Raw genomic sequence first — 16,365 nt, 5'->3', positions numbered from 1 at the left:
CTGAGAAATTTGTAAAACTGTGTTTTTCAGTAATTTCTTAATAGAAGATTCAATGACTACTTAATTCTACCCCATGCAAAAAAAAAAAAAAAAAAAAAAAAAAAAAAAAAAAAAAAAAAAAAAAAAAAAAAAAAAAAAATCTGATTTCTTTATATTCTTTAGGTCTACTTTCACAGGTAGTGATAAAATATGCAGTCCATAGAGATGAACAGTTCCAACATGGCAATAAAATTTAGCTTTCAAGTACTAAACAATACTTGGACTTTTTTGTGTAAAAATGCAATACACTCTTCCTTTCATCTGATTAAAAAGTTATAAAAACCTACACACTAGCCATGACAGGATGTATGACACTGAGAGCCTACTTACATTTACCAGTAACTAAAAAAGACAATCAGATATCAATATAAAAGGTCTTATTTTCTTCAGTAAAATCCAACATGCTTCCAGCAACTGCTATTGCACATATTTTGCTTTCATTTTCACCTGTTTTGATATACATACATCAGGTGTGAAAACAAACATTTTAAATAAATGGTAGTTCAAGTTAAAAATAATTTCAAATTAGTGACCATGGAGAGAACAATACTGCAGGGTTTTTTGCCTCTGAGAAGGAACAACTTTCCACAACAACACATTTAACGAACCAGAACACTTGGAATTAAAGTTTTCAGGGCACTCAAAACACACCAACTTTCACATGCATTGTTTCAAATCCTCTTCGATCTCTATCAGTTCAACCTCACTCAGAAGACTCTGGGGCTGTGTTTTTCAAAACTTTTCCTGACAGCCCTGAAAGGCTTCAGACAGAATTTGAACAATTTCAGGATCTTTTCTTTCTGATTGCTCTATGGCATTGCAAAACAGAAATGACAATTTTTATAATAAAGAGGAGTATTCCCTCCCCACCCCCCCAAATGTGTAGGATTTTTAAAAGTGAAAGTTAGAAAAATAATCTTCTTCATCCTGACATATTTTCAATCCTCTTAAAAGAATCCCAACAACTATATATAGTATGAAATTAGCTCTCGCCTGTTAGCCTTGTTCCTACATAGAATTTTCTAACGTGTCTCACCAGTAATAAATTGCAAACGAGGCTATGACTCTCAGGGTAGACTGTGTTTCATGGGTATTTAAACAACAGCATTAAGTACTATAGGAATCTGTGGAATGTGGAGTGCAGATTTATGCGTCTTAACAATTTCTTTACTGGTTTGTAATAAGCCAACAAACTAACACTATTTTTGTATTAATTTGGCCTCAGAAGTAGAGTATACTGGAGCATGACAAGAACAACAAAAGTAAACTGGCATATACTTAATAACTGTAACAGTGAATTGCCTCCAATGCTAAAATATTTATCGAAACTGGGGGAAAAAAGCTAAAAAGAATTACCCTCAACAGCCTGCTACCAGCTCTTTAACAGTGGGCAATGTAATGCCTTAAGGTACCTCAAACTGTCTTTCATTTTCTAGACTTAATGGCTGATTGCAGAAATCAATGTTGCCATTAGTAACAGAGTATTTGTTATGGCATGATTTCCTCTGTTGTTAGGCTTGCAGAATGATTACAGTATTAGTGAGGTGCTTTCTTTATAAAGGGCTGGAGATACAACTTTCAATTTACTATCCATTAGTAAGTGACTTTGGAAATATACATGAGGCCAGAAATCTTACCTGTTATTACTTGGAGATTTTATTTCAGCAGTCATAGGCTAGTAACTTAAAAAAATTGTACCAGGAAGCTCAATATTTTATAGACATCTCCAATGAAATATTATCTGCTTTGCTATTTTATACACAGCAAGTTAACATGACATACAATACAATTAAAATGCTTCAGTCTGATTTCTATTTTTCTTGTACTTTGAAATGGATGTGAATTAAGCAGAAGGCTTCATACAAGTTAAAATCTGCACATAAGTTAGAAGATTGTCAAAAGGCTAGTAATTTGTATTTCTGAATCTCTTTTTAATCAGTCTGGTGGTCAGGTACAAGGACATAGCTAAGGAACTGACATGGTTGTCAGAATGAGGGCAATCAGAGAGATGAACCAACATGCAGTTTATTAACTTCACCTCAAAGAGGGCATCTTTCCTCACCCTTTTACACAGAGGACAGGGCAGGATCTGCAAGAGAGACACTGTGAATATAAGAGGAGGAGAAAACACCTTCCAAAACCTGGAGGTAGAGGCCCTGGAAGCCATATAGCCATTGGTGGCTGCTCAGACCCTGCAGGCTGGGAAGGTGTCAGAAAGGCTGGGAAACCTGCCCTTGGAGGGGAAAAGGGTGAGCAGAGAATTAACCTCGAAGGCATTGCAGGAACCCAAACACAGATGTGCTGGCAAGCAATACTGCATCCCTGTGGACTGTAGGAAACGACCTGACAAGAGAATGCATAAACTACTTTACTGCTGTGAGCTCAAATACAGCTACGAGGCTTTCAGTGCAGAGAGGGAAGAAGAAGTTTTCATACCTGAAGAGGAGGGTGAGGAAGGATGAGGGCTGTCCTCCTGAGCACTCCCTGTCTGCGAGAGACCCCCACCTACTCCGCTTTCTTCAGTAATGTTAGAGGACCCTGGTGTTGTCGACCTGCTGACAGACTGAGACTCTTGATCACTTCCAGACCCACGCCGCTCATCGAGACTACCTTGAATTATTTCATCTTCTCCTTTCCTGTCTCTTTTGTGGACCCTGGAGTGAACGACCACTTGGTGGTATGTTCTAAAAACCCTTCCGCAGTCCGGGCATTCAGTTGGCTTTTCTTTTATGTTTCCATGACTTTGTAAGTTGTAATCGAGTCCCTGGTTCATACCATGTGACAAAAAATCTCTACTGCCTTCTAAAGGGTCTAGTTTGCTTGGCAAGTCTCTCTGATTGCCCATTTTAGTGCTGTGAACCAAATCAGCAGGCATTTTCTGCTTAGAGCCATCTGCTCCTACTAACACATACTCCCGCTTCTCCTTATCAAACATAACTCCAGCATTTGCCAAAGTGTCTTCGTGGCTGCGCTGTATCTGCTGCTCTTTAGACAAAAAGCCATGTTCCATGGCCATTCCCCTTGCCATAAGCTGCCAGGCCTGATAGCTGTTTACTGGATCCATCTCTGCTGCTTTGGCAGCAGCTTGTAACCTTTCTATACAGCTGGATTTCAGAGGAGGCACCAGATTGAGACAGCCCAATAAAGAATGTTTATCCCCTTCGGCAATGCTGTGGCCAATGCCAGAAATGGGCGAAAGGAGCTTCCCCAAGACTTCTTTCTCTTTCATGGGCATATCTCCTTTGTTGTAGATTTGATTTTGTTCACTTAACCTGGCTTTGTCAGGAGGAAGAAAACCACTCTGCAAACATGACAGATATCTTGAATACAAGTTTGCATGAGCTTCCTGGGACATGCTGCTGATGGAGACAGGTACTTCAGGATCATTAGGAGATTTGTTCTTTACAGATAACTTATTCAGGTGAACTTTCATGTGGTTTTTGAGAAACCAAGGCTCCTTGAATCGCCTCCCGCAGATCTGACAGCAGTGCTCAAAGGAATCCTTGTGCTTTCTCATGTGGCCTTTTAGGAACCAGGCTTGGCTAAACACTTGGCCACACACCTCGCAACGGAACTCGTTGGTGGATTGCTCCCCGTTCCCGTTGGAGCCCTGGCCCTGTGCTGACTCTGCAGTTATGTGAGCCTTCTCCACGTGGCTGATCAGCTCCTCCTCCTGCGAGGCAGCAAAGTCACACAGAGTGCACTTGTAAGGCTTGTGCAGGATCCTTATGTGCCTGTCCAGCTCTTCTCGCTTCTTAAACTTGCCTTTGCAAAACGTGCATCTGAACCCGGCTGTCTGAGCGACAACTTCTTCCTGGACACTGACCGGCTTTGGAGAGGGAACAGGGTTTGAAATATCAGGTGTGCTGTGATTAGGTGGCACAGACAAGTTACAGTTTGCGAGCGGCATCGGGTGGGAGTGCTGCTGTGCTTTCACATCGGGCCGTGGCTGCAAGAGGCTGCTCTTCATCTGCTTGTCCCGAAGAATTGCTCTCTCCTCCAGCTCATGTAAAAGTCTGTTTTCCTCTCGGACCCTCCCACGACCTTTGCCAAGGTTTCCAAGCTTGTGAGTACGCAGGTGTATCTTCAGGTTGCCTTTCTGAGCTGCCCTGTGGTCACAGTAGGGACACTTGAAGGGTTTCTCTCCAGTGTGAGTTCGCATGTGCAGCGAGAGGATGCTGTTAAAGCGGAAGCGTTTCCCACAGAGGGGACAGGGGTACTTTCGGTTTTTCCTGGCGTCGTCCTCGATGTCGCTCATCTGAGACATGATCCCGAGGTTCTGTCCATTGAGGAACTGCTGCAGATCCACGCGCCCGTTCAGGCTGGTGTCGACCTCCCTGTTGAGCTGGTTTGCCAGCAGGGCCATCTGGCTGCTGATGGGCTGGTTCGCTATGGACATGTGGCTCTTGTCTTCTAGTGGCACTGACGCCTTCTCCTCGGGATTCTGCCTGTTCTGGAGCTCCGGGAAGGCATGGCTGAGCTGGGAAGTGATCTGGTGCAGCTTCTGACTCATTGAATATTGCCCATTGAGAATGGTGCTGTTGAGATGGGCGTCAGCTTCTGGCACAGCTGAAGAAACACCAAGGCACAAACTAGCTTCCTCCATCTCTGAAAATCAGAAGATATTTTAGGTTCAGACTGTGAAAGAGCTATGAGCATTGAATCACTGGTGTACAATTCACGTTTTATGTTTTACCTACTCATAATAATGCAAAGGAATTTGTGTAGAAACAATTAAAAGTGTATTAAGTGCCAACTGTGCTACACAGTTTTGATCATACATGTACTCATTCTGCATGTGTACTGAGAACTATTAATTACTATTTTAAGACATGCAACAATTTCAAAATCTCATTATTACAGAAGGGGCCAAGGCTTTTACCATCCCTCACTTGTCCTCCTTGTGAAACTGCACCTGTCTCCATTTCTAAATCTATAGAAAAAGAAATCTTATGCATCTCTCCCATTTTCATTTAAAAAGCCAGCAAACCCCCCACCAAAATAGAAATCCATTTTTAACTTTCGGTTCCATTAACCATATTCAATATATTACACATTCTACAATGAGAAAGATAGTTTTATGATTTGACAAAAAACCGATGGTATGATATTTACTGGTGTACAATAAAACAAGATAATGTTTTGGGAAAAAATAAAGGACAAGCTTTAGAACAATAAAAGGGATTTTGCTTTAGTCAACAAAAAGTGCAGTAATATCTCATTAAGCTGATTAGTATGCTGCTTAGAAACAGTACTAGGTGCTGTAACACATGATTATAATCATAAAAATCCTTCAGTGTTTGCAAGTAAGCATTAACGAGGTATATTAAATTTTAAGGAGACTGCGACTAGCAGCTTTGTAAACCTCTGAGATTAAGATTTAACCCTTCTGTTACAAAACATTGTTATTTTGTCATTTTGAAACTGAGCCCATCAAAAGGCACATAAATTATCTTCTGCCAAGTCTTTTAATTCATCCTTGAGAACCTTCAGATTTCTGTTCCCAGGAAAACTTGCCAGATTATAGAGGAATATCTCTGTCCTTCGATGGGTGATACATGTGATTTAAGACACTTTGATTTGTTTTAAAGAGCTCTCTTATGGAACTAGATAAAACCAATTAAAATCTGGGGAAGGTGTTGTGGAAAGCCTCAATAAGTTTAAGAATTCTAATAACTTTCCTAATACACAGTAATGACTACAAATTGTAGCTGCACTATATATACGGCTGGAAATTAGAATTCAAAGCTGTTTGTTAAACACAAGTGCTCTGTTCTGGTCTGCATAATTGTCCACAATAATCCATCCTTGCCACTTCTCTACTCTATACAGATATAATGTGTCTATAAAATTCTGTTTAAAATATAAAGTTTCACATAACTAATTCATAAACTATATGATGCTATAAGGTTATATTAGACCACAGTTAAGATTTTTGTTGTTCAGTGGAGTGATTTGACACTTTATTCCCTCACAAAACTACCAAATTCTATAGGTTCTTAAAAAATTAATTTGGTCAACCCTCTCTATGGCTTTAGCCAAAAGCACTTTTTTGCTGTGTCTTCTACAAAGGCTCCAGGCACACCCTGGGTGGACACCACTCCTCACACAGCTTCCCTTGACAGACAATTCAAGGTCCAGATCTGGTACATACTTAAAATGCATGGAATTGTGCTCATGGGAGCAGCCCAGTAGACTTCAAAGGGTGACTCTTGAAAGCAAAGTTCCACACATGATTAGGTATTTACAGGATCAGGGCCTAAAAAAAAAGCATGGGAGGTCTTCGAGGGGAGACCTCTTTGGGCCTGACAGGATGACTGAGATTGTGACACAATGCAGATGTTGTAAGAAGTACAGGAAAGGGTTCTATTCATGTGTATTAAAAAAGAACATGAGCTACCTAGTTTTGCCCATATATACAGCAGATCTTTTTCAAAATGTAACAGTCCTCTGATTCAGGTCACAGGTTGGGGACCCATTATTTGCATGCTGTCAATGTTATTATTTATAAAAATATTAAAGAAATCAAGTATATAAAAGGACTCCACCTAAGTTTAGCTTGCAGTGTCTGATTTCCAAAGGTAGAGAGTAGGAGAACATAATCAAGACAGTTGTTCACCCAAGGCAATGTAGGAAAAAGCAAAATTCTTAATTCTTTATTCAAGTTTTCTGTGCAGCAGACCACAGTCATTCAAAATGTGGGTATGCACAACTTTTTCTTCTTTTTTAAATTTTTGACAGTTTGTTCAACTTTTTGAACAAACCAAGTTTCATATTCAAAAATATTAATTAAACCATTTAAGACTTACAGTCCTCAGGTCTGCCATTGCCTGAAGTTAACTGACATTTTGAATATCTGCCTATGTTCTTCTTAAAAAAATAACAAATACTCCTACAAATAACAACACAAGAAAAACCCCAAAACCTAAATCTACTTTTTGTCTGGATTCCACACACTCAGGAGTGTTATTTCTCCCCACCATGCTTAATCAAGGCATGTTGGCAAACAAACATAACAATTCCAGAAATGCATAGCATGTGCTGACACACACATACATTGAAGAAGGTTTAGAAAAGTCTTTGTGAATTGTCATTATTCTATAACAACTTCAAAAATGCAGTCTACATTTCATTTTTTTTAGTTTATACCAAGAGGACCTGGTGCTTTTACATGCTCAGAAAGGTTTAGGTAGTTAATTTCAGCATTTTATGCTCTATCGAAGTTTGGAAATGCTGACAGATCCCAGTGGAATTTATTAATTCTGATGTTTAACCCTAAGCATCAGTTCAAATGTATGGTTATTTGGATTGAGGAGGGAAGTTGTGGTTGAGATTGCCTCTTTTTCAAATATAACTTTAATAAAGTAACAACAGCAGTTTTAGTTGGCATATAATAAGTTTTCCAATTTTTCCTTTTTGCTATTTTCTGTCTTCCAAAATCATACAGAAATATATAATGTAGAATCTTGGGAGAACAAGTAAAAAAAAAATAGTTTAGAAGAATACCAAATCCATAATTTCTCATCTAAAGATTAATAATTTTGGATCAAGTTGGGGGAGCCTAACCCGCAGCCTCCCCCAGACACACACGGAACTTTAGGCATAGGAAATGTTATAATTTTTTATTAAATATGCAGAAAGGTCAGCAAAGCCTCTGCTTAATGAGCAACAACCAGCTCTGAATGCTGCCTACTCTGATCAGCTGTGCTCTTTCTGGCACCCAGCTACCACAAAATCCAAATGTATTCTTCACTTAAATGCATTTTCCCCCCCCAACTGCCCCTGCTTCTTGCAGGCCTGTTCTTTCCTCTGGCTCTGTTTCCTCTTTTCCTCACTCCAGCCTGGTTTCATTGCAAAGTATAACTACAGCACTGAAAGCACTGCCCTGTGAAATTTCTCCTCCTGCCATGCCCAGGTACAGCTTTCCTGAACACCTTGCTACTGTTCAGCTTTCACAGAAATCACTCTTGGTATCCCTTAGCCCTTTCACATCAAAACCTACCAAAATCTCATCTTGTATCCACATGCAAGACAGACACAAAACACATCCTCATCCATCATTCCACTATGAATTAGATAACTCAATCTAATTTGCCTGATTTCTCAAAAAAAAAAAAAAAAATAGCAATTTCATTCTCTCCCTCTTTATCCATCATCTCTGTCTAGATCTATGACCAGACAGGGTTACAGCAGGTGGGGCAAGGGGCTTTCCTTCCTCAGTGAGGCTCCTGCAGTTCATGGTACCCCCCTTGGTATTCAAAGATATTAAAAAATAAAAAATTTGAAAATGTCAGTTTGTAAGTACCACTTTGATGCTCCATGACAGGGAAAACATCTAGCTTTCAATTTTTAAATATATAGTCTATCACATTATTTTCAAGATCCTGATCTCTCATATAAGGAAAGCACAGAATGTTTTGCTGTCTCTCACACTGGGAACAGAAGCACAATGTTCTCTGTAGTTAACAAATGTTTACGAAATGAACTGCAAATCAAATTTGAGATTGTTAAGAAATTCAAAATATGTTTGCTGGAGTTTATTTAGCAAATTTCTGCCCTTTAATTATCTCAAATATTGTGTAAAGACAGTGTCCCCCAAGACGTGGCACTGCACCAGAGCAAGTTGGGATCAGGAGTTGTTATGAGCTGCCCTTTCTAACCTAAATAAACCCTCAGCTCTTGCCCAAGTGAGTTGCTGTGGCCAAAACCTCCAAACTGAGCCTGCTGCAGACCCAGGCCAGAGCCCAGCTGGTCCACAGTGCAGTGGGCAGGGCAGAGCAGCCTTGGGAAGCACCACACTGACCATCCAGGGCAGCTGGCCACGGGCTGTGCCCACCGCACAGAGCCCCACTCCTCTGAGGAGCACGAAACTCACCATGGAATACAGATATTGTAAAAATACTCCCTCTCATCTCCTACATAAAGGTACAGGGAGACATTCAAGTCCCTTTGATGATACTAATAGTTATTTTGATTTCACTCACATTTTTGCCCTCAAGACTATTTCCTGTGATATCAATAGCGAAAGTTCTGGCTTTAGCCATTTCAAGTGAACACACAGATTTTATTTAACTATTTGAAATGGATTACTGGAATTTAAAACCAATTATGACACCAGAAATGCCTGTCATCACAACTACATTAATGTAATACGAGAAGCTGAGCTTCCTCTTGCTGGAAACAGAGAGGAAAAAAAATATGGCAAGCAGAATGACAGAATTTCAAGATAAATCTGTGCCTACACACACATGTAAACATATGCAGGCACACTCATATCTGTATACAGACACATATGTGCAGACACACACCTGTTATCTTTGCAAACAGATGGACCAAATTCAGCTCTTATTTACACCTGTTCATTCCTGCTGGACACACACACACACACTGAAGCTCTCCCCTCTTCAGTGCTGTAGAGAAAACAGTCATTTTAAAGCCACTGTTGTGCTGTTATTATAGCTTAGATTAGGTTAGTTAAAAGATTTACAGTTCAGTAAGCAAAGTAATGCTTTACAAGCTCACGTGTTTAAACGACAAGCTCGCTCTGGCCCTGATCCTCTGAGCAGTTAGAGCTACACACACTGTTACTTATGCTTTCAGAATATAGACTTGGTATTTATCTTTCCAGCTAGAAAAATTCACATATATCTACATTATCTTGTGGTCCACTGGCAAATTCTAAATACTCCAATACAGACTGCTTCAGTTCTTAGCAACTCGTAAACAGGTATTGCTGAGATCAGAATATATATTGAATTTTTATTAAATATTGTTCTTATTGTTGCAGCAGAAACAGTTGAACTAAAGCTGTTATAAGCATAATACACTCCTGTTAAGAAATACAGAACACCAGACTACTGAACCCTTTCAGGGTCATTAAACAGCTGTAAACATTATTACAAAAATAAACCAGAGATTTCATGCTTACATTTTAGCCCAGAGCTTGGTGTGCTGAGCAAGTACATTTTTTTCATCTCTTACAATCAACGCTGGTGACATTTGGGCATCCAAACAAATTACATCACAAATATTACTGAGGTGGGTAGGATACTGAGCAGTTTATTTGCCAGATGATTAATATATAAACAGTAGGGCAGGATAAATGACCTACTCTTCTTTGACTGATTTGTAGGCAATACTAAGAGACATAGATGTAAATAGTTAGATTTTAACAAAAACATGCATGCACGGAAGGGGAGGGGAGAGATCAGCTGTATTTAATGCCACCAGGACAGCATTATCCAGTCTGATAAAATGAAATAAACATTAGGCCAGATCCTGCTCTCATTTTACTTATGTAAAATAGAGTAATTGCATCGACTTCATAGGAGTTTTTGTTAAGTAGGTGTCCTATTCCTTGGGGTATAATATAATTATTTCAGGAAAATATATGGTTTCTGGAGTATAACAGCACGTCTTTAAAAAAAGAAAGTTGGCCTACAGGTAATGTGTCCTATCTGTTTGTTTTTATTCAAGCATGATTAAGGCCAGCTTGGTAATTGGTTATCACTATTAGCGACACTAGCACGTTTAGGGTTTGCAGGCATTGCAGAGCACGTGTGAGTGGCAGCAACCAAGACTGGTTTGAGCAGGAGCCAAGCACAGGGCAGGGCTCTGGGGGAAGCAGGGCTGCCCCATCCCACAGCCCAGCAGCTCTGGGGGCTGCAGCTCAGCCCAGCATCCCCCAGAGCCGGGACCACGCAGGGGGCACCGCCAAGGCATCCGACAGAACTGTAGCTGCTTTGTAGGGCTGATATTTAAACAAGCTGCTTATTGATTCCAAAACAAAGTACTCCTTTAGTAACAACAGAGCCAACTCATTCCACAACAGTTTTTATGTCTTAAAGAAGGGTTAGCAGAGGGATTTTGAAGTTTCAAAAGTCATTAGCAGACAGAAAATGGTTTGCTGAGGCTGTAGTGCCTTTGCTCTGGGCTGGGAAGAGAGTTGCTTTCTAAAATACCTGTTACATCTGCAGGGTACTTTCTAGTTAGCACAGCCTTTGGGACTGATAACTGATCAGTGGAAGATAAATCACCAGAACAGTCTTTGGTTGGTAGCACCCGTGGAGTGGAGGACTGTGAACCGTTTGTGATCACAATCTAGGAAGATGAGCACAGAGGAGAGGAGAGGTCATTTATAAATCTCACTCACAGATTAGAATAGAAAGATTAGAAGAATGCAGACAAGCTGTTTGATTTATTGCTACTTTGCATGTGACTTAGTAAAATCTGTTTTCCTTCTTATTTATTCTATTTCACTTGCATATACTTAAGAAGTCAGATCCAAAGAAGAAAAATATAAATAATTGGTACTGAAAGTTCAGTACATGAAAAAACTAAAAAAATCATGATTTTTTTGGTTTTTTGCAGGCACTGGTTGCATCTGGGATCATTATTTTTTAGCTTATCAACACTGATCCACATTTTACTTTTTATTTTCCTAGTGATCTTTTGATGGCAAAAGTAAAGATAAGAGTGATACCAAAATTCATATTGGAATCTTATTTGTGGAATGCTTCATTAAACTAAAGCTTCTGTTACTTTAGAAACAGCATTTTTTAAAGTAAATTTGTTATTTTCATGTAATTTGGAATGTATACAACTGATTAAACCCTCTCCAATTTGATCAATTTCCTGTAGCTCCTATCTGATCATTCACTTTAATTAATCTAACTGGCATCCACATCAGATTGAAGAAACCTTAAAATTAAGCTTTTAATGAACCACTTTACCATCACAGAGTACAAATAAAATAATAAATTGCCTGGAAGACTTTGCAAAGCATATTTATTATTTCTTTTTTTGTCATTTTTATAGCATGGAAAAGGCTCTGAATCTCCTATTCTCATCTGAGGACACTGCACTGTGCTGGAAGTCTGCAATGCCCTAACCCATTATATAATATTAAAAGATACATAATGTTGACCCTATTAATCCTTCATTCCTTGCACAGGAAAGTTCCAAATAAAAGGCCAAGCATTTCAGCTGGATGAGGACAGGAGGATCAGGCCCCCTGAACCAATTATAAAGAGATCAATAAAGAAGAGTTAAGACCATAGAACTCAAAGCACAGTTTGAAACAATTTAAATCCAAAACTCTAATGCTGGGTTGATGATTTTTTTTTCATTTCACAAAGGCTTAGACTCAGATTTTGTGCACAACTAAATATAATGTCAAATGCACATATGTCCCAAAGATCAAAGTATGATTGACTGTGAAATATTCATATGCAATAGCCCAGCGAGATTTAGTTCACAAGGGCACCTGTCAGAAGCATAAGCTTGGATACAAATCATCAAATAAGTATGTAAAATCATTACTAAAATCCAGGCATGCAATCAGATAGCCAGTTGTCTGAAACTGCTGGACTGTAGCCAGCACAGTGGCTCAACAGACTAATGCTTTGGTCTTTGCAGATCCTCAGGGCCCTGGTTCAGTTCCTCCTGCTACTGGTCAGGTCAACTGTCTGTACCTAGCCTTGACTTTCCTGGCACTTAGTGCTAGGAGCAAAGCAAAAAAACCCGAGTCCATAAGTTGCCTTTGACCTGAGCCACAGAAACATCTGCTGGTTGAGTCACGAACTGCTTGTTGGCCAAGTTTAACAGGAGCCGAGCCTGCTGCGGATCAGCTCTCTCAGCAGTAGGTGTCACTGCAATAAATAGATGGATTTCAGGGGACAAAGACACACATTGCCAGGGAAAATGCAGAAACACAACATCCCTGAATAAAGAGAGTTTCAAAAAGAAGTACGAGGTCCAATTAGACTTCTCCTTTAACTTTTCGCAAAGTGTTGGAAATCTGGTTTAGGGAGGAATTAAGTTGCACAAGTGGGATTGCCAACAACAACAGCATCGTAATTCTGTCCTTTAGTCCTGTGTCACAGAGATCCTTTAATTCACATTAATCACCTCCCTGCAATCCCAGGTCTATTAGGTAAAGACTGTTACAGTTAAACCTTTAAAAAAAAAAAAGCTCTCTAACAAATTAAGTCATTTTCTCTAGTGGAACAAAAGACCTAGTTATATGGAAAGACACTGCACACTCAACTGTAGTTGTAGGACTGAAAGACCACAAGGTTAGCCTATTTTTTTGTCAAATTAGAGGGCCCATAACCAACCCTATCTGCATACAGAACATGGAGAGAGAGAATACTTATAGCAGCTTGGGGGGTGGGGGAAAGATGCCTCAAGTATAGATTTAATTAATAGAATGCATATTTTGAAGAAGCAGTAACCGATTTATATTTGAAACAGAAATATTTGGTATGCCAAGTAATATCACAGAGATGTCAGCCAAGTCTACACCATATTTGGTTTCATTATCACAAAATGGTTTGTAGGATAATTAAGGATGCTCCAAATTGCATGCTATTGAGTTAGACTGTAGACACAACAATGCATCACTAAGCATATGGGCTACCTGTGATGACATCAAGACAGAAACTACGTGCCTAAGAAAATGTTTTAAGAAAAAAGAAAGATTAATACATCAAAACTTATGTAACCTGTTGCACATGAAAAAGAACATATGTGACAATACATACTCCTAAAGCACATATATAATACAACTGCATTTATTTTACTTCCAATGATACTGAATGGGGAACAAAAGAGAGGAACAAATATACAGAGAATGAAAAGATAAATTGTGCATTCTTCAAGGTCAGTATATTTAAGAAAAAACAACATTAAAAAATAGTAACTCCCATGAAAAGCATAAAGGGCCACACTATAAATGTGGAAGGAGCTCCTCCTTTCTCCCCAGCAGCTGCTGAAACTTCCCCAGCAGTTACTCCCACCAGCTCCTGCCCCAGTATTCCCTAAAGGCCTCCACCACATGGAACCCCAAAGCACACTGTGATCATTTCAATCAGAAAGGTGAGGAACACCTTGGTAAATGTTTCTTTGCTGGGCACAGAAATATCCAACATCTTAATGCAATGGAAATGGAAACATGGAAGTAATTTGCCCAATTTCAGAGTAAAGGGACCAAGTTTTTCAGAATTTCAGCACTGTAGAAATAAATATCCCTAACTGATCCTTTCCACATCTCATTTAGGAAAAAGCTTGCCATGTATCTTGACTTAAATAGATGGCTCATCCTCTGTAAAGAAGCCAGGGACAGAGTCCAGAACTCTTGACTCCCATTGCTTATTCCAGAATGGCAGATAGCTTTCCTTTCCTTTATCAATCATAATTGACTGCTGAAAAGACTGGATTTTTTTAACTCATGGCAAACCTGTCAGCAAAAAACTTTTTTTTTATTAAAATACTAGAGAATTTTTTTTCCTTTAATAACAGAGATTATTGGCTGTTAATACTTTCTATCTCCAAATTCTATCTTCTTTCTTCCCTCAATCCAACTGATTTATTTTTCTTCTCCCTATAATATATGGACTTTAACATAATTTAGATGTTTACAGTGATTTTTAGGTACAAGTGGTTTCGATGAGTTATTACTCATCATATTAGTTTAATACTAATTTCCAGAAGAAAAAAAAAAAAAAAAAGCTGAGAAAGCTTTAGTTTTAGTGGAATGAAATGGAGTAAAATATGAAATTGAAATAGGCAGAGATGCTAGAAGCAGGTTAATGCTGGAAAAATAGAGCAAATATTTCTCAAACACCCCTTGTGCTTGTGGTCTCCCAAAAAGCAGAAAGAGAAAACTCTTTAAAGAATTAAGTGAAAAAGATAGATGAGGAAACACCACACAGACTAAGGCATAAAAAGCTGTACTTAATTATCACCAAGTAAAATGAAACAGGAAAACACACATCCCCACTGGTGTTCTGTTCTGCCCATATTCTTACTGATATATCATTGCTTTTGTCATTTAACTTTATTAATTGATCACTGCCATGAACACAAGAGCAGAGCTGGAACTCTAAGGCCAACTTGTAGCTCCTAAGCTGTTTTCCCACTGATATAAGTGGCTCAGGCTTACCAGGGTGTGGTTAGCAGTCACTGCACTGCTCAGACACCCACCCTGGGGTCAGGAAACCTCAAAAAAAAAAAAAAAATCTCTTTATTATATATCCTTTTAGAGGAGCAAAAAGAAATAAATCACACTTCTCTTTCAGAGGAGGGAAGACAGCCCCAAACAGCAACATCTGTACTAAAAGTAACTGACTTGGGGTATCTCCCTGTATTTTCCCAGCTGCTTTTAAAATCCCCTCTACCTGTTGCAGTGAGATTATTCTGTCTCTTCCTCTGAATGATGGTACCAAACAGTTGTAAAAGTTTTGCAGTTAACCTAAGGGAATAACAATGATTCACACAAGTGACCACAAAAAGAGGTCCCATCTTTGCAGGGCTCTTGGCTGCAGGGAGGTGCAGCCCCTGAAGGGAACAGAGAATCTCCCCCCTTTGCCCTGGGGGATCAGGTGCAGGAAAGGGAATCACCTTGTGCATCTCTGAAAGGAAACAGAGATGTGAGCACTGTCTGTGTGAAACAGGGCACGTGTTTAAGTGCAATGGCCTCCAGGATCCAACAAGCTGGGCACCAGCTGCTGTCTGGGCACCCCTGTTTTATCTGGGCACAGTAGCTTTGATCATTAATAAAAAGGGCACTGAAAACTAGGCAGATGCATGGCAGACAGATGAATGGGGGGAGAAGGAATACGGTAAAAATACAATAACATTTCAAAGCTACCTGCAGGATAAAAATCCTTTAAATAATTTTGATGTTAATTGCAACATTCCAGGCCCTTGGCTGAAAAGACAGCCTCTCGTGGTGATAGGCTGGTAACAAAGCTGACAAAGAAAGTCTGATAAATGCAATCTCAGGATGACAGACCCTGGCAAGTTCAATTACGCTTGCAAAGTCAGGTGGGAGATGGACTCTGCTGACTGTAATATATCCTTAGCAGCCAGCTCTGGCCATGAACAGCTCTGACCAAACTCCTTCCAGTGACTGACAGGATCCCAGGAGCCTCCAGTCCCAGGCAAGCTGAGACAGCTCCACTTGTTATCACAAGGACCAGGGACTAACAGGGAGTGCTTTGCTGCAAGATTTCAACCCAACACACAAATAAAGACCATAAACTCCCAGTAAAACCATTTCAAGCCTCTTGAAAAGCCTGTACAAATAAGCAGTTTGTGTTCACTTTCTCCAGCTCGTGTAAAGCTTCACTCAATGTTAATTTACACTGCTGCAAACTAGAGTGAATCCAGGTAACTCCAGCAAAACACAAAGTCAGACAAAAGGAGGAGAAAGGCTTGGTGGCCCAGTTTCAAGGAGCTGGCCATGGGTGCAGTGAGCAGGCTCCCACTACTTGCAACAGGACTATCAGAGAGATTCTCTTCCTACAGAACTGAATCCCAAAT

At 39.6% G+C, this 16,365-nt stretch overlaps 1 protein-coding gene across 1 annotated transcript in view; it reads right to left on the bottom strand.

Annotated features, from left to right (window-relative positions):
- ZNF536 (zinc finger protein 536) overlaps nt 1–16,365 on the bottom strand; it is a 231,081-nt gene that overhangs the window by 69,638 nt on the left and 145,078 nt on the right. Inside the window, exon 6 of the mRNA XM_056501019.1 lies at nt 2,476–4,647. Coding sequence (XP_056356994.1) covers nt 2,476–4,645 — 2,170 coding nt within the window. The 5' untranslated portion in view covers nt 4,646–4,647. The remainder of the gene's footprint in view (nt 1–2,475; nt 4,648–16,365) is intronic.

This window comes from Oenanthe melanoleuca, chromosome 11 (assembly GCF_029582105.1).
Source record: "Oenanthe melanoleuca isolate GR-GAL-2019-014 chromosome 11, OMel1.0, whole genome shotgun sequence".
NCBI classification, from domain to species: Eukaryota; Metazoa; Chordata; class Aves; order Passeriformes; family Muscicapidae; genus Oenanthe; species Oenanthe melanoleuca.
Note: the sequence above shows the minus strand (reverse complement) of the source record. Positions and strands in the feature narration are given on the sequence as shown.